We start from the raw sequence: 27,316 nt of genomic DNA, 5'->3' as shown, positions 1-27,316 counted from the left end.
TGAACCCGAAGGACAAAGCTGAGTGAGAGTGCAACCAAAGACAGAGTGTCGTGTAATAACAATAAATCTACTCTTCCTCTGTTGCTGTAAAGTGATATCTGATTATATTATTTTAATTACACATTAAACAAACTGCAACTGTTACAAATCAGACAAGAGATTTGTTTTTATAGCTCCAGCCTCATGAGAAAAGAGGCCAAAAATACTCCAATGGTGTTGTGTCCTCTTCTCTCCCCCACTCTGCACTGTTCCCCAGAGTGTTTGTGGATTTTGTTTGTTAACCTTGTGCATCAGCCTGTATCCATGTGTGGTTATCGTGCCTACGTGTCATGCAGTTTAAATGTGAGTCTGTGTGTTTGGATCATAAGGAGTATTGTCAATAGCTTGTCAAGCACTTTGAGTTGCAGTAACCTGAATAAAAGGTCATCTGGAATAAAATAACTGATTTATAGGAATCAGAAAACGTTGTATGGTCACTAAGGATGGGTCTTCCTAGAAAGGATAGTGAGTAATTGCTAAAAGTTTCTGGCTGTTGCCAGGTGAAATTGGTTGGAAAGAGGGTGTTGCAGTACAAAAACCTCCTTTTGATTGCTTTGATAGCAGATTGCCTCAGTCACCTGCGGTTTGCATAGAAGACATTGTCTTATAAAACACTGACCAGTAAATTAAATATGATGCTAGCGTGTGTTGCACTTTTCACAGTTTCACTGACACTCAACTAGCAGTTGCCAAAGTCACCATCTTCCATGCAAGCTACAGGCGACCCTGCGTGACCGTACCTATGCAGCAGCCTTAAACAGCCTCTCACCACATTTTTCCCTGGCAAGCAGGGGTTGCAAGGGGGCCGCCCATTGCTTTGCAGGCATATGTGACTGGAGCTTCAAGGAATCTCTTCTTTAACCAAAGTATTCAGTGATTCAGAATTTACAAGAAGAGTTCAGGGAGTATTTCCCATCTGTTAATAAATTTTGAACCAGAATCATATGCAAGGCTGCACAGCATCATAGATTATCCAAACAACAGATAGTTGGACAGAATTAATAATGAGAGATCACATGGAGAAATGAACATGATTATTGAGATAGAGAAATTAATGTATTTGGCGATTATACTCTGATGACCCATCATGGTAGAATGGAACCCCATGGCTGAGGTGTCTGAGGTGGAGATGGGGAGGAGGTGGGTGGCACGAGAGTCTGAAAGGGAGAATGACAGCGAACACAGATTTAAACCATGCGGAGTGGAGGCCGATTGGCTTAACGAAAGTGGTCGTGAAGATAATTGGACTAGAGAAATGATGTCAGTATTGGGATTGACAGCATGAGAAAGTGGTAGACATCACTGATTTTCAGTGCATTATCAACCAAAGCTCATGAGGTCACTGTGACTGGGCCTATACTATCCGATTTCCACTGGGAACTATTCACCTTTTCTTTGAAGATTGCCCCACCACACACTGATCTGACAAGAACTCATGTAGTTGTGGTAGATTTGTGACATGCTAGCTTTACCTCCCTTTTCCCTTATTTTCTAAAGGAGTTACAACCAGAACTTTTTGATAGCTGCAGTTATCTTTGGCTTTGCAGGTTTCTCCTTTAAGTACATTACCTTAATCTTTCTCTGTTTGATGCCTGCTAGTCAGTAGTGCATTCTGCTTTTGTTTTCCTTGTTTATTACTTGTTAAAAAATAGCTTCTGACTGAATTACTGCAACCTAGAAGCACCACTAGAGGATTTGATCAAACGTAGTGTCACATTGATATTTTTACAGGAGTTTCAGTCGGGAATTAATTACTTGCTGTTATTAAAAAGGCCAAAAAGTAAAAATTTATAGTGAAAGAGTGAGATTGAAAGAAAAACATATCTCATGGTAATGATGAAAAGTTGTTTAAAAGACAAAAGTCATTGAAATGAAATCTGTATCGTGAAAATAGGAGACCCAGGATAGCAAGCTATAATTTCATGTAGGGCTGTTGGAGCGTTGGAGTGCGACCAGATTTGCCAGACCACCTTCAGAGCTGGTTTGAACGAGATCTCAGCCTCATTCACCCAGAAATAAGCCTCTCTGTGTTTGTAAGTGTGTGCACGTGCGTGTTACTGGGTGTGTATGACTGGTAAATTTACTCAAGTGTATTTCTGCTTTACACATCAGCACTAAATATACCCTTTGCTATGTATACTTAACTGTTTTTCTTCTGTCGCACAACTTTTTGTAAGCTAAATGGTGCTAAAGCTAAATCAAGGGTTTTCAGACAGGAAATGTTTAAATTCAAGGGCAACAGGACATTTTGGGGCTTTTGTTTTAGGAAGCTGTTTACAGTTTGCTGTGCTGCACATTTCGAGGGCCTGTAGCTGCGCTTATCTCACATACGCTCCCAAAATGGCGAGACAGGCTTGATTCATCGTTACACCTCCAAGCAATGGTGACAAAAATGACTCCTTTGTTCGTCTACTGTAGCGACACACTCGCTGTCTCTTTTTCCATCGCTGACTGCTTTCCTTTTTTGGTCATATAGAGTTTAATGTTGTGGTAGAAAACACGCACATCTGGGCTGATGTGTACATACTACAGTTGCGTGAAAATATGCTTCAGTGTTGATAGATGGCATTCATGTGTCCTTGCGGTGTATTCTGCTCTATATGAGGTCATGTTTGCCCAGGCATGTGTGTGTGTGTGGCTCCCTTGCCATGCCCTTGGTGTGTAATAGGCATGTCGACAGCAGATCTTTGCACATCTGTCTGGTGGTTGAGAAACATTACAGTGCTGATGTGCACCATTTCAACCCACAGCAGCCCCACCCCCCACCTGCTTTGCCCTCCCAGTCTCACACACACACACACACACACACACACACACACACACACACAAGAAGAGGTCGTTTCCACAGAATTTGAGGACACCGACACTCCATGGGGAAATTTTCTTTGTCTGAATGAGTACAAGAACCTGCTGTGCTTTTATTATGTCATCATCTTATGTCTCCATGCTTTAGGCCCTAAAGCTAAAGTTAGAATTGTTTCAAAAGTAAAGCACAAAGTAAACACAAAGTCTGTATCAAATCTGTTTAGTGTGACTACCACTGATCTTCAAAACTGGAGCATTTCTGGGTGCTGGCTTAGCTCAGTGCGTTGAGCAGGCAACTACATGCCATACGGCTGAGACTGGCCCTTGGCCCTTTGCTTCATGTCTTCCCCCTTCTCTCTCTGCCCCCGCTTTCCTGTTCTGTCTTAACTGTGTCTGTCAAATAAAGATGAAAAAGGCCCCCCAAAAATAGAGCATTTCTACTGGGTACACCTGACAGTTAGGATCCAAACATTTAGGAAACCTGCTGCAGTTTTTCTGTGGATTGTGGTCTGTCTCATGGTGTAAATGCGGACTTATTGGCTTGCCTCTATTAACCCTAAGCACAAAGAAGCAGCACTTTTAGCAAGAAAAGGTAACTCGTGATATCTTAGGCAGCCAAACTGACTTAACATACTCTGCAGCTCTGTCACTGGAAATAGTCATTTGACATACGTCAAATTACCATTTACGAAACTGCAGCTTCAATAAGATGTGTCCATTGCTGTGGTGTGAACGACCTTTCACCAAACCCTGGCCTCTGGGATGGAAAAGAAACAGTCACCAATAAGCAGCGTGGTACAAAAGAAGGAATTGGAACCTATGCGTTATTCACCTCAGAGAATATGTGACAATGTACTGTAGTTTCTTTTTTAGGGTGTGTTATTATTAATAATACTGCCTGCTGTGTCATTAACTGTACTAACTGTAAGTCCAAGAAGTCTGTGCTCCAACTCTCAGACTGAAACTGTAGTGTGTTTGTGTTTGCACCAAACTTCACACTTTCTGTGTAATGTATTCATTTAGCAAGCTAGATAGCAAGCTAATTACACTTACTGCCTAGCTGATGACTTAGCAATCCACCTTCTCATTCAAACATTCAAATATCGTCATTTCTGACTCTGTAAAATCAACATGAAATGTGAAATGCTCATGTTGATGCTTCAGAAAACATGCTTCATATGTAGTCTATGCTTCCCTGTCATGTGTTAATGCAGATTTTTAACAAGGTCCCTGCTTATTTGAGTCAAAAGTCCAGCAAAACCAACATTCGCTCAGCTGCCTGTTGGACCTGATGCTTCAAAAGTGCTTATATGCTTCTTTGCTGTCTCATAATGTACTGAAGTTAAATGACACCCGTGGGTGTACACCCGTGCATACATATGAGGCACTACAATCTGCAGTGCCTTGCTCTCCCCTGCTTGTAGTGTTGTGTTACATAAGCAGGCTAATGTTACCCCAGCAGGCCGTGTAACTGGCACCTCAATATCAGTCATTACCCCAGAGAGAGAAGGGCGAGATGAAAGGGGAGGAGAGCAATGAAAAGATTAGTAGAAAGTTTTAGACATGAGGGGAAGAGGGCTGAGAAATAAAGGGATGTGGCTGAAAAGGTAGATGAGTGAGCGAAGAGAGTGAAGCTGGTGAAGAATCAGTAGGTCAGGTGAAGATACAGACTTATACAGTTTTGAGTGACACTCAGCTGCTCTTGTAGTCATGTTTCACTGACGGCTTGTAGCCTTGATCTGGCTTTGTAAAAGCTTCTAATTTCCATCTAGCATTGAAACACAGAAAAGCCTTCAACGCCTCAGATCCGTGTCTTGCATGCACTCCATGCCCATCTGAGTTTTTCCTTTCCTATCGCATTCTTTTAACCCAAATTTAATATATCATTCCTCCCTCGAGGCGCCAGAGAATAAAGACTCTAATTCTTACTGCCTCGCTCGCTGTCTCACAAAGTAGATGATGCTTTTCAGAGGCTCTTCTCATCTCTTCTCGCTGTTTTTTCCTCCTTTGAATTTTTCGGTGGAGTTGTGTTCCCAGTTTGTGACAAGCCTAATGCTTGTGATCATTTCTGTGGAGACAGTTTGTGTTGGACTTGTTCGCTATGTAACGCTAACCACTTTTAGTAAGCAGAACATACTAACAGCAAAATAATTGATTGGTCTTCAGGACTGAAGAAGTCACTTGGATGAGTGACGAAACGTTTCTCCCACTCGGTACATCCAGATGAACAGAATCAACCCTTTGGGATTTACTTACCTGGATGATTGAGCATCAAGACATTCATGCTGAATGCACGTGCTTGGCCTTTATGTTTTAAAATATTAAATATTGCACAAAGCAATATTTAATGCATACATGTGCCCTGGCTTCCCTATTTTGAGGATATTTCCTATATTTGCTCATGCTTATGGATGAGTTTATGAATACTGTCAGTATATTAAAGTTATGTTCCTGTGGGAGAATAGTGGAAGGCACTGTCCTTAACCCCTGTGTGGCCCTGGGACCATAAATGGTCCCAGGGCCACACAGGGGTTAATTTCACCTCTGGAAAGCAGGAATAGAAGCACACGAAGACTTACACAGGCCTGTCCAGATTTTCCTGTGCTACTCTTCGTCTTGTTGTCAGCAGTAAAGGGTCAAGGCTGAGCATTTGGGGTAAATGTATGGTAGAATTTATGCGTTAAAGTCAGGAGGTTTGCTTTGGTTCAGCCTGCCTGTTCATCATATCACAGTGCAGCCATGAATATACAATAAAATGCAATACAGTTGGCAGGGCAGGCTTGCTGTTGTTGGTGTTAGCATCAAATGTATCTGGGGAAATTTAACAAAACATCCTTTATTAGATCTGAAGAGACATGTTTAATGCTGTTAGCTATCATTGAAGTGTTTTTAAGCTTTAGAAGACAATCATCGCTTTGTCCTGATAGGGAAGATTCTGTAGTCCTTTAGGTTATTGATGAGCTCTAGCCCCGAGATGTATGGAGGGGAATCAAATAGCAAACTGGTTACTCATCACTGAGTCCCTTAGGACACAGTGGTGAGCTAAGCCCCTAACTTTCAAGAGATAGCAGCCGCCAGACAGCCGGAGCAACACAGATAATTGAAATGACTTTCTGTATAGACTTTCTTTTATCTCCCTTATTATTCACTGTCCTCATTTTGTGAAAATGAGCACTCGTATGTTCACACGAAAAAAAAAAGTCTTAGACTGAGTCTACTGTGGGTTTTAGAAAGTGTGTTTATGCTCCACTATCAAATGGGTGTGTGTTTGAAAGGGCATTGTGTGTGTGTGTGTGTGTGTGTGTGTGTGTGTGTGTGTGTGTGTGTGTGTGTGTGTGTGTGTGTGTGTTTTAGAGTGATCATGGGAATGTGTGAGTGCTGGATTCAGGTAATTAATGCTGGGACGCTTGAATCTGGCAGACAGTCAGACGGGCGCAGTGCCAATGTAAAGAGGGGGAAGGATAGTAAAGGGGGTGGAGGAGAAGATTAGAGCAGAACTGATACAGGCCACGGAAATTTAGTTGCAACTAGGTTAGGTGAGAAACACTGTTAATGGATGTAAAATGACAGCTAACCATGTGGCGCGTTGCCGTCTTTTTCCTCCTCTTTGTGGAAATAAGACTTATTTGATAGATTGGGGTGTGTTAGATCCATGTGTGAGTAAGAAAAAAAATGTCCCTGAGCCACTGTCTGTTATAATAGGATTAGAAAAAAAATATTTAGCTATAATATTTTGTAAGTAGTATGAATAAAAGCCTCTTGTGCATCCTGACAGATTACATAATCACAAATGAAATTCCCTTCCTGTTAGCTGTGGTAACCCAGGCAACAGTTCCCCTGGAGACAGGCTTTGGCAAATCTCTGTGGTCTGTTTAGAAAGTTCTAACGCATGTCCCCCAGAACAGCTCTGGCATAAAGCAGCATTTATTGCCCCAAGCGGTGATGTTGCTGCGGCTTGTGTTTGACCAGAGATTAGGAAGACTGGAGCCTTTTGTGTTCGTTCTGCTGTTTGCCGATGATAAGCTCCGCTGCAGGCCCTATTGTTTGAGTCAGAAGCTGAGGGACAGGGACCAGGGTTGAAGTAAACTGAGTGTTAGCCCTTGTGGGTTGGTCTTAGGTTGGAGATAATAAACATATATTATTAATTAATGATTTTCCCCTTACTACAGTGTGATGGGGGGGTAATCACCAACCCATCAAACTGTGTGATTAGACAGGAAATATATTGGGCTAGAGATTTTGTTGTTCACAATATGTATAATGGTCAGATGTCATGTTTAATTATTAAAATGACTGGCTCTAAGGGCGTTGCATTGGCTATATGGCGCTAACTGCTGAGTTGCAGAAGTGCAGTTGTCTGGCACGCACGCCTGATGTGAGGAGCTGATTTGGTTTCTTAGAGACAATCACAGCAGCAGCAGGAGGATAACACCACCTCTGTTACAGGACTCTGGGAATTGTAATGATGTGAATGACATGACAAAGAGATGTAAACATACAGCATTCACTGAATGTGGACTTGCTCTGTGAAATGTGTGCAAAGTGAAGTAGAATGGCTGGACAAACATTTTAGCCACACTCCTAATTTGTAAAAGTGGCATTCCCAGATATTTCACATGGAAAAAAGTACTGATGAACCTATACATTACACCTATAGAAGCTGCTCAGCCATGGAAACCCATGCCATGAAGCTCCTGGCACAGGTTTTTGGTGCTGATGTTAATGGCAAGGAGGTGTGGAGCTCAGTCCAGAGCACTGGTGACCTTTTTACAGTATGTGCCTCAGCATTTGGTTAGAGCACTCATGGTTGAGTTGCTTTGGTTCCTAAACACTTTCCCTTTGCAATAATAACACTTACCCTGATCATGGAATATCTCTGAGGTTGGGATGTCACAATACTGGTGGAATTACACTATTCTCAATATCCACTTCAACACCAAAACAAAATAATCATCCCATGTACTTAAACATAAACTTCTTTATTGAAAAGACATTTTAAAACGCCGACATGACTGCGGGTCATTTATTTAAAATGTTAAGACACAGAATGAAGTGTTAGGATGGTTGCTGAGTAGACTGCTGTTACATTATGTTAATATAAGAATTTAATGTTAGCTATTGGAAACATTTTAGGCTATGGGACAAAGCTGATTTCTCAACGGCACCACCAAAACAGGTACATGGATTTCAGGATCACATAAGAGGATAACAGCTTGGATGCTGTTAATATAAACTGAAACTTACTCAACTTCAATTGAGTGGTGTTTTTTGGCGCTTTTCTGTCCTATATATAGCTTTCCCTGCATAATTGAACCAACAAATAATTTATGTGTTTACATCGCTTTACATGCAGAAAATCAGCAAGTGTCATCTGCTACAGCTGGCTGAAGCTTTTGTGGTATCTGCTCTGCTTCTACACTGAGATTCTCATTAAACAGTGCACACCATAATCCCATTATAAAAATCACAATCAATTCAGACTGCTTGTAGGATACTAACATACCATTTTTAGTGTTATAGTATTAATCTGTTAGTCTGATCAGCCATTGCACTGTTATGCTGTTACTCTGAAAAATAATGAGATGTCTGCTAAGCATCTGCTTGTCAGACGTGTTATCTATCTTCATTTGTGCCCTGTCGTTGATAGATTATTGTTCATTCATTTTCTGCTAACTGTCAGCATAGTGTGTTATTTCAAAAATCTAGTGAAAGTCAGAGTGGAGAAATCATGTGGTACGTATTTTAGGCATTAAAATTTGTTTACAGTGGACGAAGTACAACAAATCTTTCCTCAGATTCCCTTCAGTCTGGGCTTAAACAAAGCAACGTTAACGGGGGGGATTTCTTACACTGACATAAAGCTTGAGGCTTCAGGGTGAAATCAATAGAGTGATGAGCTTTAGAAAATGTTGTGTATGGACAGCAACTTAAAAAATGTCAATTACAGAGGAGTAGCTGACCTTTTTTTATTTATTTATTTATTTATTTTAGCTTTTTTATATACTCCTGTTGCAAAAATGTCACACCTGGACAACAGATCTGCTCAGCATTATAGGAGCATATTTCTCTTTAAAGACTGTCTGCAACACCACATTCAGTGCTTTCATTATTTCATGAAATGAGTGAGGTCCAATAGCTGATAAAGTCCATTGTGAGCTTTCTAGCTGGTGGTTTTATTGATTGGAAAAGTAATATTTTTTGGTAATTGGTTTTCAGCTTTTTTCCCTCGAGGCATACGCACAGAAACACGCAGTAAAAAAAAAAAAAAGAAAAAGAAAAGAAAAACAGGCGACCTTTGTCCCCATTCTCCTACTGCGGTAACCTTTAACCTTTGCCTTCAGCTTCCAGCAACAGATACACAGAAACACCTGTGTTCCCAGTATACATATAGATATGTTGTACTTGTAATTGCTACACTGGTTACGTGGCTCTTTGGATGAGTTGATCAACAAAATTAATGATGTCACTGTTACCCTCAGTACTTTATACTCAGCGCTAATTAGCAAACAGCATGCTCTGACACTGATCTGCAGTGGCTTACATAAAAAGCACAATGTTAACACACTGCTAACAGCTTGATATCCTTGTGAAATGTTACATGGATGTGTGTAATGCGCTAAAATTAGCATTTAGCTGAACACATGTGCAGCATGTGCATAAGTGTACCCTCAGTGAGCTGCTAGTGTGTTTACTCATGGTTCTATTAGTTCAAGCTAAAGTGAAAGAAATCAGCTGACAGGCTGCATTTGCTCATCCGCCAGACCTGTAAGTTACCTCAGATGTAACAGTATTGGTGCACTTTCAGTAACAGTCAGGCTGAGATCAGTTTTTCTTATGCAAGGCACTTTCTGGTTCATTTTCAACCTCTGTATGGCATCGTTTTCGCTTCCTCTGCAGCTGCTGTGTGTGAAAGCAGCTTTTATTGAGATTTTATATTGAATATTTTCGTGAAACTATTACTTATTTGATGAAATCTTCACATCTTGGTTTAATGATGCAAGCACCCCAAGCTTAACACCCCTAAGAGACTTTAGAGCATTTTAAACACGCACATTACTTATGGCGGGCCGCAGAGTGATTTTTGGATATCAGTGGAGAGTGCCAGCTTTGCTGTAGACAAATTAATGAGGCTGCTCTCCGCCCACATGGAAACACACGCAATCACCACGGTGCTCATGATGCATTAAAGAGATTGTCAGAGAGCTAAGGTCTGCCCTCAAGATTTAACGCTGTGGCGAGATCGCAGGCTGGCTCCTGCAAAGGCCAACTTGGAAAGGAAATGAAAGGAAGCAGACAAACGCACAAATCAAGAGATTGTGAGGAAAGATGGTATGTAGCGTAAAGCCTCAACTAAAGATTAAGAATATGGACTTGTTATAATAACACATGGAAATACAAATAAATTAGCTCTACCTTAAAATTTCCTTAGTGTTCCCTTTCCCTTAACAACCTAAAGCCAGACCGTCTTTGCCAGTAGAAACCACTTTCTAATGAGCACCGTCCATATTCCAGAGTGGAGAAAGTAATTTAACATGCTGTATTATTCATCAGAGTCTCTGTGTGATTTTTGCAGCAATTTGAACACTTATTTCCCCCATAACGCTTCGGGGGTCGGAGTAATGAGTCTCTTTCCTAATGACTTTAGCGGTTGACGAGAAGGGCGCGACAGGCGCTTATGGAATCAAAGGTTTGTCTGGCAGAATTAAGGGTAAGAGCGGTGTGTTCTGAGCGCGTGTCCACCGAGACAGGAGCGCGCTCTGCTCTGAAGTACTGTGTGATGAAAGGAAGTGGAGGCAGGAAGGAGAAAGAGAATTAGAAAGCTGGCGGGTACAGAGGAGATGTAAAAACCCACAGCACCGAGGGGAAGATGACAAAACTAACGAGACATGACAGACTCTGCGACTGACTCTGCATGATTGGTGGTGCGGTTTTATTTGTGTATGTGATCTCTTTTGTTGTGATTCTGTTTATTTTTGTGTTTAGGTCATTTCTTTCCGTACACTATATATCTTCAACCCGCCTACTTGTCAACTTGTCTGTCTCTTTTCATCTTCCTGTCTTCTTATCACATAATTTTCTATTGTATTGCTTGTCTCCCTGTTTGGGGCAGTGATGCAGCATCCATCCAAGCACGAGGCTTGTGAAACAAAGCATTCATTCAAAGCATCCTGAAGTTAGTCAATATACTGATGGGTACTTTAAAAACAAACAAATAAACAAATTACACAGTTCTTTTTTTTTAGGCAATAAATTGAAAAAATGAGCTGGATGTGGCAAATGTGATACAATTTAAAAGAAATTAATCATAGAAAATAAAAACACTGGCTTAATAAAGCTATAATAAAACATTTTCATCAGTGTGATGTCTGTTTTAAAACTATACTGTGTGTTGTGGTGTGTGTGTGTTACTGTTCTGTTCATGGTAAACTTTCAGTGGTGGTGCCGTAGTTACCGCTCTCAACCACCCTGCCAACCTGAATTGGCTAAGTGGCAAAAAATGGATGGTTGGAGAATATTCAGTAAAATATTTCTTTTTTTACTTTCTAGAGCCACTTTAGACACAATTTAAGGCATAATAGAGTAAAAAAAAAAAACCCTTTCTGACATTGTTTTGTTGGAGATTCCACTTTTTACATCGCGCCTGTGCCTGGTTCATGCTGCGCCATAACACCAATGTATCTGCGATGCCACAAAATCACAAACCTTACTCCTGTCAGCAGATAAATGTGCACACTGCTGTCAGATTCTGCAAACAGAAGGTTTGAACAGCAGGTGGGTGGAGCTGCTGTGCTCACAGCCTGAACTATGTGCATGAGATGATCAGTTTAAGGATATCAGAAGAAGAAAACGGTCTCAAAGTGAGCACTGGGAAAGTCATGTGTTACAAAATGATCTACATGTAAACACAAGTCAGTAACAAAGATAGTGTAAGTGCTGGCTTACATTTATTCTACCTTAAAACTGTGGTGTTGTGCTACTGTGTTACTGCTTGGGTCTGGTTTTCTCATTCTTGTTGTAGTGTATGGTGTTATCAATCCAAGGGCCAAAGAACTCTCTAAGGCCGTCAAGAAAAAAAGATTGTGCATGCCCATGAGTCTGGGAATGAATTTGAAAATATTTTTTTTAATTATAAATCATTATCTGTAAGGGAGGTAGCTTTCAAGGACTCCCGGTTAGTCCTGAACTAGCTACTCCAGCAGGGGCCCAGTTTGCCCAAGAAACAAATGGTCGTGGACCTCAGGAGTAATGTCTTCTGGGGAGACAGAGACAGAGCTGCTTTGCTGCAGTAACAGCAGACAGCTTTTCAGGAGCAGGAACTACCGACTGTGAAGCACAAAACGTTTTGAGCTGCTTTGCTGCCTCAGGGATTGGTCAGGTTTCAGGTATTGATTCAAGAAAAAAGCAACAGATTTTAAAATGCCTTATAATTTTTTTGAATGGTTAGTAAAAAAAAAAAAAGGCCCACCTGTTGGTTTCACGATGTACCGTGTGGCAGGCAAAACAGTGTTAACAAACAACGTTCAGAAATACGCACAAGAAAACATGGCCAGGAAAACAAAATACTAGGAAATATGGTTTTATGATAAACGCAGCAAGGGAGAACAGCAAAGTGACAGAATAACAAAGGACAAGGTGAGGCTCAGATAACAAATGTACTAAGTAATGAAGCTAGAGGAAAACTGGTGGGAAACACAGCAGGAACAAATCAGGGGTAAGGAGACAAGGGAAGTTAAACTCAATAGAAGGCACATGAGATAAGACACTATCAAAATAAAACAGGAATTAAATAATGTGGGGCATTTTACACCAACAGAGAATAAACTGAAACTCCAAGAAGCAAAATAAGCAGTCGCCTCAAAACCCGGAAAACAAAAGAACTAAAATTGGGCTCGAAGGCTAAGAAACGAGAAGATCCAGAAGCTTCTAAACCGAGTACTCAAAACATCAACTGAGATTATAACCATAAAAAGCCAAAAAATAAACTTTGGGTAAGAGACTAAGGACAACAGCTTGGACTTCAAAAAGTCAGTATCTTGCAACTGAATATTTTTTGCATTGAAGAATCATCAAAATTTTACAGTATCAGACAGACTGTGGTCCCTGAGGAACACTAACGAGTACGTAACAGTAACTGAATAAGTTTTCATTGTGGAAGGTAAGGTGCTTCTCAAAATAGCCTCGTTTTCCATGGAGTTTGCCAGCAGTCGTTCAGTAAAAAAGGGAAATCCTCATGCTTTCTGTTTTATTCCTCAGGTTGCTGTTTTGCATAGGCTGTCTGTGATGCAGCTTGAAGGATTGCTGCAGGGTTTTTTGCATTTTTTAATTTTGTAAAAAGTGACAGAATCCACTCCCAAATTTTGGGGCCTCTTTCCTAAATCACGATTCGTCTCTTGACCAAGTTTCATAAAATTCCGCTTGCTCACCGTGCGTAATCCCACAGACAAACAAACAGGCAAACAGCAGGGAAACCGTACCTCCGTGGAGGCAGCGGACTAACTGGTGAATGATAGCAATCTGGCATTTCGTCTCTGTGGCAGGGATTTGGAAAAACATTTGCATCTGTTTCCATGCGTAGTTTAGGAAAATACACAAACCACATAGCACAAACTGTAGCATTGTGAAGCCGCTCAGCACACAAGGCCCCACTTCATGCAGACATACTGTATATACAGATATCTTTGTTCCTCTACTCATCTTCTGGTATCCCTTCATCCACTGGTGTGATGTCAGGCCCCACTTTTCCTCTGTAAACATTTTTTTGCATCACAATTTTGTCTTTTATCCCTCTGTTCTGAAACAAAGGGATGATTACATCACTGCAGGCGGTGCTGTTAGTTTTTTTTAAAGGAGCTGTGTCTCTGGCTTGGCAATAGCACCAGTTTTATAACTGGAACCGGCTGCTGCTGCTGCTGCTGGGTGGTTTCCACAGAGATTATCAATGGTGAGTCAAAAAGATTACCTCCAGCAAGCAAACTGGTTTGTTATAATTTCTTGACTAGAATATGTTAATACTGCCAGGAAGCAGGAAACAAGAAATTCACCAGCGGATATGCATCAGACGGCCGTGATTGCTGGTTCATTTGGGGAAATCATCTTTATAAGGAATTGAAAAAAAAAGAATAAAAGGGGAAAGTCGTGTCTTTATACTTGGCAATCTGAAATACAAAAATAAATGAATCATCAAAAGAGTTTCCTGGGACACATTGTCTCCACGGGAATGAATTCTGCAGCCAAATATTGTGTCTACTTTGGTTTTTACATGGCAGCCGAGACAGTCGTCTCTTTTTTCAGCAGTTCTTTTAGATGTGAGCAAAGTGCTCACTCTCCCGCATCTCCCGAGTAGCTAAAAGGAACCGAACATCCTGGTTATTTGTCTGAATTGGACATATTCAGGAGTAGAATCCAGCTGTGTGCAATTTATGACACTAAAGTCTCTCCTCTAATGACGAGATACTGACATTTATCAAATTAACTTCCGTCAAGCGGCTGTGCAGTTGTGGGAGGATTACGGTAGAAACGCTGTGTTCAAGTTCATTTGACGGCATGTCTGTCCCCTCCGGCTCTGCTGTAACCGAGGCTTCACTTTAATTTCCACAGCTTGCCACTTTTACTCGTCTACCAGCCCCCCCCCTCACTTCTGTGCTAAATTGTCTCTAAATTGGATATTAAGGGGATGGAAGAACTCAGGGGAAGGGTTGCCCTCCACGTTTCTTTTCCTCCCTTTTAATATTCTTCTTTACAATATTACATATACACTGTATACATATTTGACTGTAATGAGAATTGCAGCATTATCCAAGAGACTGGGATGCATCTTATTTATCTCCAGTATCCAGATTTGGCCTATTCAATAAGCTTAGTCCTCCCAAATGCACCCTGCCCTAATAGCGCTCTGTATATGAATCACATTTGGATTGGGGAGCTTTGGGTGGGGGCATGAGACACACCCTTCGACCTTTGATTGCATTCTCCGCTTTGATCAAATAGCTGGGTAAAGAAAAAAGGCTCTGAGTGTTGTAGCGTAACATTAGCATCCTGTGGGGCCGGGTGGAGCTTAAAGGTGTCTGTGTGTGTGTGTGTTGAACCAGAAGTGGAGGTATAATGGTAGTTATAGGATGACAGACCTCGTCCCCAGGTCCAATAAAGGCGACAGCAGCCTGTGCAGATTTATAACTGCCTTCCTGAGTGAAAAGCGGGATGGGGGATGGAAAGGCAGCTCACTATCGAGGATATCTTATGCCTCCTTTGAGAGTCCCTCCCTTTCTCTCTTTAATTTCATGGCTCTCAGAGTGCTGTATTGTCTCTACCCCCTGTCTTCATCTTTTTTTAAAATCTCCTTTCTTTTTGTGTAATTTTTAGATCTATTTTTGCCTTAACTGTGGTCTTGTTTTTTCCCCCTTTGTTTTCTTTACTCTCGCCCCTCCTTTGCAGGGCTTTAGGCAACAAATGTTTCCTTTGTCTGTCAGCCACAGCTCTCTTTATTACTCAGCCAAGCCTTTTAATTCCTTGTATGTGTGAGACTGACTGGGGCAAATAAATGGCTAGCTTGTGTTTATGCTCCGACAGTATGACTAAATGTTGTATACAGTACAATATAGCTGAGACTAATGATGATGTTAATGATAGTGCAGAAAGAAGAAACACTGAGATGTGTAGCATAAACTAAGCACACCCTCTGTCAAGTGTAAGGTTTTAGCTGTCTATGTAACTAAGTACACCCCATTTTTCAGTGGCTTAGTATTTACCACTTTGAGGAGCAATACCTTTTGGACTTGCTTTAGCTTTTTGGAAAATGGGCTCACATTTGGCTCTAATATACTTTGGTATACAGAGGAGTTTGACTCAATGAGTGCAAGTGCCCAGGTTCTGTGGCTGCAGGGAAAGCCCAAATCAACACCCCTCCAGCACTGTGCATGGCAGAGGGAGATGTTTGTGCTGATATGTTGTGTGTGGTGTACCATACGTCCGGCGCTGCATTATGACCAAACATCTCCACTTCGGTGTCGTCTGTCAAAAGGAAGTTGTTCCAAAAGTCATGTGGTTTGTTCATATGCATGTTTGCAAACCCAAGCAGTGCTGTCATGTTTTTGTTTTTTTCAGAGAGAAGACGCCTTTGCCTCGGCAACCTTTCCAAACCAGCCATACTTGTTCAGTCTTTTTCTAATGTTGCTGTCATGAAGTTTAACATTTAACATGGTAACCAAGGCCTGTACAGTCTGAGATGTAGCTCTTGGGTTTTTGCGGTTTTTCCAAATTTAACTGATATGAGTGACCAGAGTTTTTCAAGGCTGTTCGGAGGTATTTTTCATTTTCCAGCCTAAAAATATCAGCGAAAAGCAGGTTTTGTCTTAACACCTACTACTTCCTGCAGTAGGAAAAGCTAGTTTTAGTCTAAATAAGTATTGAGTAAGTTAAACTGCAGGTGCATTTTTTAATCAAAGGATTATTGAATCTTTTAAAATTAGTGACAAATAATAATGACCTTTGCTTCCTGATGCCATTTAGGATTTTCACAGAATTAAAGCTGGATGCATGATCCAAAAACAAAACAAAAAAGAATCCATCATATACACCACACAGGAGCTATATCGACTTAATAGCTGCGAACAGCTCCGATATACAGTATTCTGTTATACAGCACATCGCATCAACAGATATATCACATGACACCCTCATACCCCTGCCTGTGATGTTGTTTTGGAAAGGCCGCTGTGTTCCCATGGCAGCCTAGCACCAGTTATTCCCAGTACGATTGTAGTTTTCCACCTGCAGCAGGAAAAAGACCTGTTCCCCTCCCAAACACTGTTTCCATGTAAACATTTTGCAGGAATGTGTGTTCATGTGAGCATGTGTGTGCGTTCCATTTCTGTGGTTCAAAGCTGAAGTTTGGTTGTTCTGTTGTGCCTAAAGCTCCAGGTAGAAATCAATGGATTGTTTTTTGGCAAAAAATATATAGAAGGCAGTTTGTGTGTGTGTGTGTGTGTGTTTGTGCTCTTTAAGCATCGGTGCTCTCTGTCGTATTTTCAGTGTTACTTCTGTCCCGTTGGGGATGATTACAAGAGAGGAGGGGAAAGTGTAGGAGCTCAGAGCAAGAAGACGAGGGTGCTAATCTGTGAGCAGCATTAGGATGAAGAGGGTAGCTGTGGGGGCTGCACAACAAAACAAAACACTAGCTATCAGTTCACAAAAACACAAGACAAAAAAAACCCACAGTGTGAGAGATGCAGCCAAACAGAAAGTGACTCAAGGCAATGTTAGAAGCAGCGTCTTGGCTAAGATCAGGTCAGACGTGGGCAAAGAGAAGTGGTGTTTGAATACCACAGGCTATAGTGTCCCATTAACAGACTTGTAAAAACACAGTCCCTCCCCCAGTGGAAACTGCAGCTCATGCACATAAACACACATGTGCAGATTGCCGTTAAATATGATAAAGTGTTAAGATTGTTCAAAGGTCCAGGAACATTAGAGTAGGCGAGCCTGAGAGTAGGCTAGTAATTGTCTAATAAATCAAATGTGTTAGTAGTTTTTTTTCACTATATTATTAATCTTACACCTTTTTTAAAAGACAATTGCACATTTTCTGGATTGTCTTGGTGTATTTGTAAAAAAAAAAAATCTGTTTAAAAAATAGAGCTATTTCGTTTTTGTCAGCACTTTTTAAAAAAACTCTTCATGTTGTATTTAGCGGTAAGTCGAACAAAATTCAACTGCGGATACAAATTTTAAATTCCGTGTGGGTGACACATGCTGAAGGTGAGACACGAATGAAAGACACAGTGAGAAAGTAACATCACATTTACAAGGATACAAATGAACATGATATATACATAGGAAAATTAAAAGAATTGAGATTCATGACATGTTTCATCTATATATATTTTTAAACGTATAGATGTTAAATAACTTGAGTAGTTTCTTACTCATTATTGTATCTTATATAAAAAAAAGAGCGATCGTGCCCTCCTAGCAAATTAAAGTATTTATCTAAGAGGCTCTGCAGCAAATATCACCTCTGTACCTCCTGTCTTTGACTGACTTTAAGCACAGTGCTGTACTTACAATGGTCGCAGGACATTTTAAGATTGATGCTCACACTGAACTTGGAAAATCTCGATTTAAATTCATCGGTGCATGTAAATGGAACGAGCTACAAAAAAACATGAAGCGGCATTCTCTGATTTCACTTCTCATTTTAAAAGGTTGAATCTGTTCATCAGCAACTGCTCTATCACATGTTTTTCTTCATTTGTAATTTGAGACTGTATGTATACTTTTGACCTTTTTGTGGATTAAAAGAAAAACAACTCAAAACAAATTTAAACCTGTGCACCAATTCTTGATTTTTTTTTTTTAATCCTTAAAGACGTATGCTGGCCTTCTGTTTAGTCAGAGTCAGAGTTACAGTGAGTCATACGCTTCCATATAGCTTTATTTGATCTAAATTGTTTATGACCGTGGTCTGTGTCTGTGCTCCTTTTCTAACCAGGAAGTGGTTTGTAGCCTGAAAGTTTTGTTTGGATGCTCAGCTGCCCTCAGGGCTGTGTGTGGGTGCTAAAGGCATTCACATGAATAGACACACTCTGCATGCTTCTAGTAAACGCATTAACCCAAAATGAGGTATCAAAAACAGAAAACTCTCACAGTTCTGCAAGTGTTCTGCAAGAACCAGCTGGAAGAATGATTTTGTGTAAATGTCAGCTTGTGATGTTAGGCCTCCTAACATGAATCAACAGAGGTGGGGCTAGAAAAAACACAGAAGAAGTCACAGCAGGATGGTACTCACTCATTTCCCACTCGGTGTTTTCATATCCGCACCCTGTATTTTTAGACAAACAATGAATCAGTTCTAAAAACATGCTTTTATGAAGGTTTTTACTGTGCAAAGCTGTCTGAAAAGATAAAGGACTCTAACGAGTTGTCGTAATTGTGAACAGCGCAGCATTTTTAGCTGGAGTCAGTGGAAGTTAAGAAATACAGTATTTCCAACAAGATACATGCAAGTGCTGCAAAAATAACAGCCACAGTGTATTTAAAAGCTGTATGTGAATGAAAAATGCTTATTACTCTACTAGGTTTGGGTTTCTGAAGGATTTGGCATTTGGGGCGAAGAAACTATTTTCACCAGACACAAACATGAAACCTTTATGTTGGTCTTTGCCTGGCTCAGTGCCACTGGACAAAGCAGGCCCAGTGGGCAGTGCTAACCCACAAGCAGCAGCGAGTACTTGGAGCAAATGGTGGGTGGGCTGAAGGTCATACGGGCTATGGACACACTGCCATTGTTCACTGCCCTGTGTGCTGGTATACGATTCACAGAATGCTATGAAAAGAGAGAGTAGGTGCATCGGAGATATCAGACAGTAAATACTCGATCAGATGTTAGCTGAACGTGTTTTAAAGCGATATAACTGATATGACTGAAGGATATGTGTGCATGTTTGTGACACTGCACAGTGGAGCAGCATGTTTTTGGTGTGAGTCAGCACTGTGTGAGGAGGCACAGCTAGCTCTGTGAGAAGTGCAGCTCTGTTGAATGTACAGTAGGAGTGGGAGGAGATGAGTAAAAAGCTCTTCTGTGACACTCAGGAGATGCATGATGTCTTCCCTTCAGCTGTTGCACACCACATTCCCCGAAGGGCTGACTGTACCTCTTCATCCTGGAAGAACTTTGATAAATGGAATCTACAACCTGAACTGCGCATGTATTTTCTCACTTAGAGGCTTTATAAAATGGGTCAGTTTGTTTGCATCCAACGTTCTGACCTTTGTTTCTTGTTAATTCTGCCTCTCCCACTCCTCTTTGCAAAGGCCAACACTCATGATCACAGGCAAAAGCACTTTGTGGCAGAGGCATTTATTCCTGCAGAGTGATAGCACCCGCTGTAGAAGCAGGTCAAGGGGAGGTTATTAAAATTTCCCTCGAGATGCTGCGCTCGGTGTTCAAATTATTTGCACCTTGACCCAGTTTATAGTTGGCCTTTTCGAGTGTTTTCTCTCCAAGCTTTAGGTTTTTGTGCGAATATATGTGAAGAAAGACGCAGGAGGGGGGAATTCGTTTTGTCTGCCTCACTTTCCAGAATTGCATTAATTAGTGACCCTGCCAGGCACATCTAGCGACTTTTGTCGTGATACTTAAGTACCAAGCAGAACACTTATTTGTAGTGGTATGAATTTAGTGATTAGAAGAGCAAAAAAATGTCTTAAAAAGATGGCTTCAATTGAGTTTAAAGGGAAGAGGCTGTTAACTGTACACTCTACATTTTATTTAACTGTTGTTTCAGCAGTCACAACTGTCAGTGACATGCTTAAGTACAGCAGTCAGACATCATTTAATCTGCGGTTTATTAGTAATCCAGTAATCAGCCAGCTTAAAGTACATTACAAGGAACTGCAGCACAGAAATTAAAAACATCACAAATCACAAAAATCTCAAGAAAATTCAACACTAACACAACACAACACTAACTTCTCCCATCACAGATGGTCACTTCACCGGGACCCCTCCCACATACGGTTACGACGCAGACCGAGCAGAGGAGCAGCGAAGGCACCACGACATCCTGCCGTACATCGATGACTCGCCGTCGTCATCTCCTCACCTCAGCTCCAAGAGCCGTAGCAGCCGGGACACTCTGTCCTCCGGATCGCTGGAGTCCTCCAAATCGGTCAGTATGACATCTGGGCGTGTCCTGTTGTTGACAAAGCAGACTTTGATGCTCACATCTAATCCAAATGCCAAGCTTTCTCACGTCTCCTCAAGTGATTCAGCAACTTAGCTGCAGACAGAGCAAAAACAAATCTCGCTGGTAAACTGTGCTCATTCTTGCATACATTATTTTTTTCCCATTGCAGAGCAGGAATTGGGCTAATCTATTCTTAGAACAATCCCATTCTGTCTAAAAGTCTTCAATTGAAAAACCATATCTGCTGTTTAAAGGAGATTGATAAGGGACATATCTCCTGCCTCATAGCTCCCGAAGCAGTCATCCAGTGAAGAAACCCATCCGCCTTAAGAGTCAGGGTTTTTTTCGTCTAGTGTATTAGGCAGAATTACCTATCACCTCAATCACCACATCGCTGCCTTCATCCTCTTACGCGACCTCCTTCCTCGTCTGCAGTGAAAACCAGTGATCTGTGACGTCTGCTCTTCAAAGGTTATAAGGGAGAGGATACATGTGTGCGCACACAGACACAGACTCACAACCTGTTTTTCTTGTCATCTGTATTTATTCTATGTTATTTATATATGTTCTATGATGCAGTCCTCAGTGGAAGCAAAGGACTTTGTGTACCAAATGCTAGTATATACCAGATAAACATGTTGTAGCCATAGGTTCAATTACAATAGAGGGGTATCTTGGGAGAATATAATAAGCTAATGCTGCCTCTACCCCCTGTGCCCTTGGAGGAAGTAATTGCATCAGTGGTCATGAAGCTGTATCGGTTACTCTGCCCCTTCAATCTTTGCTCACTGTCTGTACTGGTGAGCAAGCGACTGTCAGACTGATTGATGGCTTGAAAATGTCAATAAACGTGCCCCTTGACTGCACCGACCTTTGACCTGTGAGGTTTAACACCCGGTGGTTTTAATTTGCGCACACATACTTAGCTTGCATTTGGACACATACAATCCTTCTGTTTGTATGGAAAAAAGAAATTCAACACTACATGCTTAGAGCCTGTAGATGCATCGTCTGATGGCTGGATAAATACATTATGCACTGTGGCAAATATCCATCAACAAATTCCCCACAGGCTTACAATCAATGTTCTCAAAATGGAGTTACCATCATCCTTGATTTGCCCTTGAACAATCTGTCTTCAAACGTCACCCCACTCTGCTTTTCTAATTGATGAGTCAGAGTCCAGGCAAGCTCTGATTGGCTCAGGGGGAACTGATGGTTTAGTGATGTCACTGTCATGAGTCATCACTTTCAGTAATTCTGCTGATTTAATTTAAGAGTGCTCTGGGCTCTTGTTCACTCACAATCTGGCTCTGCCCAGCACTTGAAAGGGAAAAGAGGGTCACTGATCAGAAGTTTGCTGAAAATTCAATAACATCCTTAAACTGTTTTACCAAAAACACTGACCACGTGTGCTATCTGTGTTTCTGCATGATCATAGTGTACTTTATGACATCTACAGAGTGAACCTACAGAGTTCACTCTGCTTAATTTCCCATCAAGTTTGTGGTAATGATGCGTTATTATGTCTGTATTTAATAGGAGAAATTTCAAGAGACTTATGCTGCGGTCACAAAACTGTTTGGAGATTGCAGCATGACCAAAATTACTGTGACCACGTACAATGAACTTGCAATCTTGTTGCTCGAGACCAAGACTGCGACCTTTTGCAGTCAGCTGCCATCTTTAAAGTAGCTTTACTGCTTCATGACGGTGATAAAATGACCAGTCTGTGATTGAATGGGGTCAAACTGGCAACTAACTGTCAATTAACTGTGATAAATCTGCACAAATCATAAATCAGTTTCTGTCTGCATACAAAGAAACACACATTAACTACTTACATTCAGATTCCAGCCACGACCTCATAGATTTGACTGCAAAATGACACAGGAACTTTCCAACCTTGCTTTTCTATAAAATATTTGGCTGGCGAGTCACCTGATCGCTGAAAATGAGTCGTGCTCACTGGAACAGACTGACTCAGATTGACTGCAATAAGTTAGGGAATAAATGCCAGTCTAAGTCTGATTATTTGTAGACAGGGTGCTTCCCACCAGCTGATCTATGCAGTCATCTTTTCATTGAAAATGAGTCACCCAGAGGTTGTGGGTGATAGACACTCAACCTCTGGATGGCCAATTAGTCTTACAGTTAGTTGCTGACAGGGAAAAAAAAGAAAATCAGTGCAGTCCCCAGGCAAACCCAGATTTTTCCTAGTTGTAAGGAAGTTTCCATATTTTTACTGTAGTGCGACAGAGCCTTCCAGCTGGATTCATAGTCCTGTGTTTGTTTGCAGAGCCCTCAGGCTACAGTTATCCAGGGAAGCCGTCGGTCATGCACGATAATGATTTGGGTCTTCTTCACAACTGGGGCCAGGCTAAGTGACTGACACCAGCGCAAACATGAACAAGAGTAGCTCCATTAACCACATATTTCTATTCAAGTGGCGCGACACAGCGTCAGCACATACGCGTGGGTCTGGTGAGCAATGTGTAGCACCTCCGCAGTATCATGCTGGGGCCTGCTGCCAGATTTAAATTGAAGATGTTGCAGGTAATTGCTTGTGCTTTGACCTCCCCGTGGATCATCCTAGTTCATGAGCCCCTGTATATTAAAACAACTAACTCCTCTCTCTTATGGCCCACACTTAAGGTGTGCAGTAAGCTTTATTTTCTGCTCGATCAGCAGAAATACTCTAAATGAGCAGCATGTGCACCATCAGTGTGTGTCTTATCTGACTGAAGACCTACACCTCCACTACATAGCCGATGTGGCGCTAGGAGCCAATCGCGTTAGGCTTTTCAAAAAGCCAGGGATAGCAGAACAGGATGCTACACAGATTAGAAAATGAAAATTGAAAAGGGTTGATAAAATGTGGGGTTGTTGTTATCGCAGTCACTGTTGTCCGTCCCATCTGTGAGTCCACTAAATAAAAAGAAATAAAAAGAAACATGTTGCTAAACAAACCCAGTGTACATCAGAATTCTTAAAAACATGCCAGGCTGAACTCCAGCTAAGTGATGCTGGGGCTGAAGAGGTTTAAGTGTAGATTTAAGTGTCAAATATTATTTTTATTGCTTCTTATGTACACTGCAGGGAGAATATGTTTTCTTTTTTTACTTATTTCATAACCAAACATGCACACAGACACTTCTTTAGTCTTCTGAAATTTTAACTGAAAATGATAAGTATATATCATAAATACACATCTCATCTTACGATGCACTTTTGTTTGTAAAGACAAACATTTACCTCTTTTGACTGTGTTAGTATCTACACATAATATACTTCATTATCGGCTTTCGTGGGAACCTAATGTTCTTACATTCAGTCCAGATACCTAGAAGGCTCTGCGTGATGCATGTTACATGTCTACCACAGAAATGATAAGGTGAGAAACAGTGTAGTATACTGTGCAGTAGAAACTGTGAGTACAAGACAGTTGGATGAAGATCCAATATTTTTGGAGCAAATGAGAAATCGGGATAATAGCAGAATATTAAATTATAGAAATCCTTGAGTTGCATCTTAGGATCTACTTTTTGCCTCATTCCAATAATAACTTGGACATCATTAACTAACATGCTAAGAAATTACAGCAGAGAGTAAAATATTGTATTCAAAACCTGGACAGCCATACATTTTTTTAACATCCAATTACATTGGATTACACGCCCTGGTCTACCCAGCACAATTTTCTTTTTGCTCTCAGTAAATAGATCTACAAAATATTAAATATATTACACAAGGAAGAGCAAAGACTACACATATATCTTCATACCTGTCCAAACGACCGGTTGTTAATAGTTCTGTTTAATCTTTTTTTTTCGTTCATTCAGTCAATTTGCTGATGTAAAATAAACGTGAAGAGTTGAGAACGTGTTTGTAGCAGGCTACTGAATCAAACTGACGACATATAAAAGCATATTGAGCCCGGCAGAAACTATGGTGGTAATGGACTCCTGTGTAATGGAGTCCATTAAAATCCTGGAGCATTTCATAATCTTCTGGCTTGTAACAGTCCCCTGAGATCTGTGTAAGCATCTGCTTATGCAGTGGCCATGGAAACAGGTTTCAGACCCATTTACCCCTTCATTTAAATAAATGCATGTACGCCCACACACATCCAAGTAGTCATGTATGCATGTAAAAGCAGTTCACACGAGCATCATGCATGGTGCACAGGCAGACATAAACGTTCCTGACAAGCATTTATATAATTTTCAAAATAACATAACTGTATTTAGTAACAAATCAATATAAAACAAAAACAGCTTTTATGAATATTGTATTTAATACTGTTGTTTTTTTTATGCTGTTTTTTTAATGCTGTTTTTACTGTTAAGGTAGTTACAGGTAAAAACAGCAAGAAAAAATGATTAAAGAAGAGTAATAAAAAGAAGATGTTATTACTTAATGCAATTTTACCTGTTCAGCTGATATTCATCCACTAATTTCCACTAATTATGGTCATCATTCATGCTGCATCCAAATGCGTTTAATGATGATCCAGGGCTGTTTCACTGGTTTAATCCCAAGCTCATGCAGTCACAACTACCAGGAAAAAGGTTTGTGTGTCTCAGTGTAAAGATGTGTAAACAAAAAACCTAATGTATACACACATCTCTGTCTGCATCTGGCTTTGTAAATTATTTTTCTGCATCTTCTCACATGCTTTTGCCTCTCCCATAACACACAAATACACTCATACATACACATATTTATACCGCAGCCGTTTTTTTCTTGTCCTTGGTGACCCTGCCCGTTTGAGTTATTTCAGATTTGGTGGTTAATCAAGGCAACCCGGGGAGTTTATCTTTTATTTTTTCATATCTATGCCCTTCAGCGAGCTTTGACTCAGCTGAAGGGAACGGAGAGGCAACCAGGGATGATTTTCGGAAGGTGTTTAATTTTCCTGGACTCAGGCGCACAGAAGCAGCATGAAAGGTCCTTTACCAAATATATACATATAAATAATAGGATGTTATGTTTTGATGTTGTAACATAGTCACAAAAGAAGCAAAGGGCTTGCAGTGTGAAAATAGTTCCTAAAATATTTTAAATAAGCAAAAGAATAAGTTAGGCTAAGCAAACAGTTGTACATCACATTGCGTTACTGGGTGTTCTTGAAACGTTATTCTCTGTGTGTTTGTTACAGACCGAGTGTGACCTAGAAAAAGGTTTGGAGATGAGGAAGTGGGTCCTGTCTGGGATCTTGGCCACCGAGGAAACATATCTCAGTCATCTGGAGGCACTGCTTCTGGTGAGAACACACATCACTTTTAATGTCCTCATAATGTCCAGTATATAATCAGTCTACCAACTGCTCAGGAAATATGAGTGTTTACAATGGAAATGATTGGTTTTTGAGTATGAGAGTGAAAGCTTTAGATATACAGAAGCTTTTCAAATGTTTAGTAGATTGTTTAGAAATACTATTTGTCCCTTTGCTGGTCTACTGAAGGGGCAGCTAACATTAACGTCCCCCTAACTTATAGATGCTTAAACAGTACTGTCACTGGCCACTTTATTAGGTACACCAAGTTAGTGTTAGTAGTAGTAGGTTTGCCCTCCAAACTGACTTAATTCTTTGTGGCGAAGACTCAACAAGGAAACATTCTTTTGGTCCATATTGACATGGCAGCATTTGTCAGCTGCTCATCAATCTTCTGTCCACCACATCCCAGAGGTGCTCTATTAGATTGAGATCTGGTGACTGTCGAGGCCATTTGAGTACAGTGAGCTGTCATATTCAAGAAACAAGTGATGATTTGAGCTTTGTGACATGGTGCAGTAAAGCTGCTAGAAATACCAGTAAGAAGATAAACACACTGAGGCATTTAAATACTGCTGAGTAGGTACTAAGCTCTGGTTTAGACTTCTGCAGGGAATCTTTGTGAAGTCTGTGACGTAACCTACTCCAGTGGTTTATGTCTTTGCCGGCATTTATCCTTATGCACCACGCATGTGTTAATTAAGCGTGTGGTTGTGTCCTGGTGTTTTATATGCAGTGCCAGCAAGTACAAACAACGTTGTTTGATTTTATTTTATTTCCTGGGTCTCTGCTCTTTGTTGGGGTAAGATTTTTTTCAGGGGCAGAAATATTTGTCCCTCTAGTTTTTCCACTTCTTTGTACATTCCCTCATATCCATTCCGATAGTATCGTCGATTTCCTTACAGGAATTTTCTGGCATTTGTGGCAATGTGGCAGATTCATCACAGCAGGCATCTGTAGTCCAATTTTGGTGAGCCTGTGTAAATTGTACCCTCAGCTTCCTGTTCTTAGCTCACAGAAGTGGCGCCCGGTGAGGTCTTCTGCTTCTGTAGCCCATCTGCTTCAAAGTTTCAGAACGGCTATTCTGTTACCTTGATTGTAACAAGTAGTCATTTGAGTTACTGTTGCTATTCCTATCAGCTCAAAGCAGTCATTTTCCTCTGACCTTTGACATCAACGAGACATTTTCACACAGAGAACTGCAGCTCTCTTCTTTTGGGCCATTGTCTGTGAACAATAGAGACGGTTGTGTGAGAAAATCTAAGATCAGATCAACAGATCAGCAGCGTCTGAAACTCTCACACCAGCTCTTCTGGGACCGACAACCATCATAAAATCATCTTTCTTCTCTATTCTGGTGCTCTGTTTGGACTTCAGCAGGTCATCCTAAGTGTGTCTACATGCCTAAATGTTTGTTTCAGGCATAAAAGGATTTGAAAAGGTGTGCCTAATACAGTGGTCAGTAATTGTATCCTAACAATACCGTACATGTTACTGGTTATCCCAGATC

At 40.9% G+C, this 27,316-nt stretch overlaps 1 protein-coding gene across 1 annotated transcript in view; it reads left to right on the top strand.

The window, feature by feature from the left end:
- bcr (BCR activator of RhoGEF and GTPase) overlaps positions 1-27,316 on the top strand; it is an 85,111-nt gene that overhangs the window by 27,737 nt on the left and 30,058 nt on the right. The window contains exons 2-3 of the mRNA XM_086300469.1: positions 20,326-20,510; positions 25,690-25,794. Of these exons, the coding sequence (XP_086156595.1) occupies positions 20,326-20,510; positions 25,690-25,794 (290 nt within the window). The remainder of the gene's footprint in view (positions 1-20,325; positions 20,511-25,689; positions 25,795-27,316) is intronic.

Source organism: Aulonocara sp. 'chitande type north' Nkhata Bay, linkage group LG7 (assembly GCF_057382095.1).
Source record: "Aulonocara sp. 'chitande type north' Nkhata Bay isolate Kocher_YH1m ecotype deep benthic linkage group LG7, A_spYH_male_GT1.1, whole genome shotgun sequence".
NCBI classification, from domain to species: Eukaryota; Metazoa; Chordata; class Actinopteri; order Cichliformes; family Cichlidae; genus Aulonocara; species Aulonocara sp. 'chitande type north' Nkhata Bay.
Note: the sequence above shows the minus strand (reverse complement) of the source record. Positions and strands in the feature narration are given on the sequence as shown.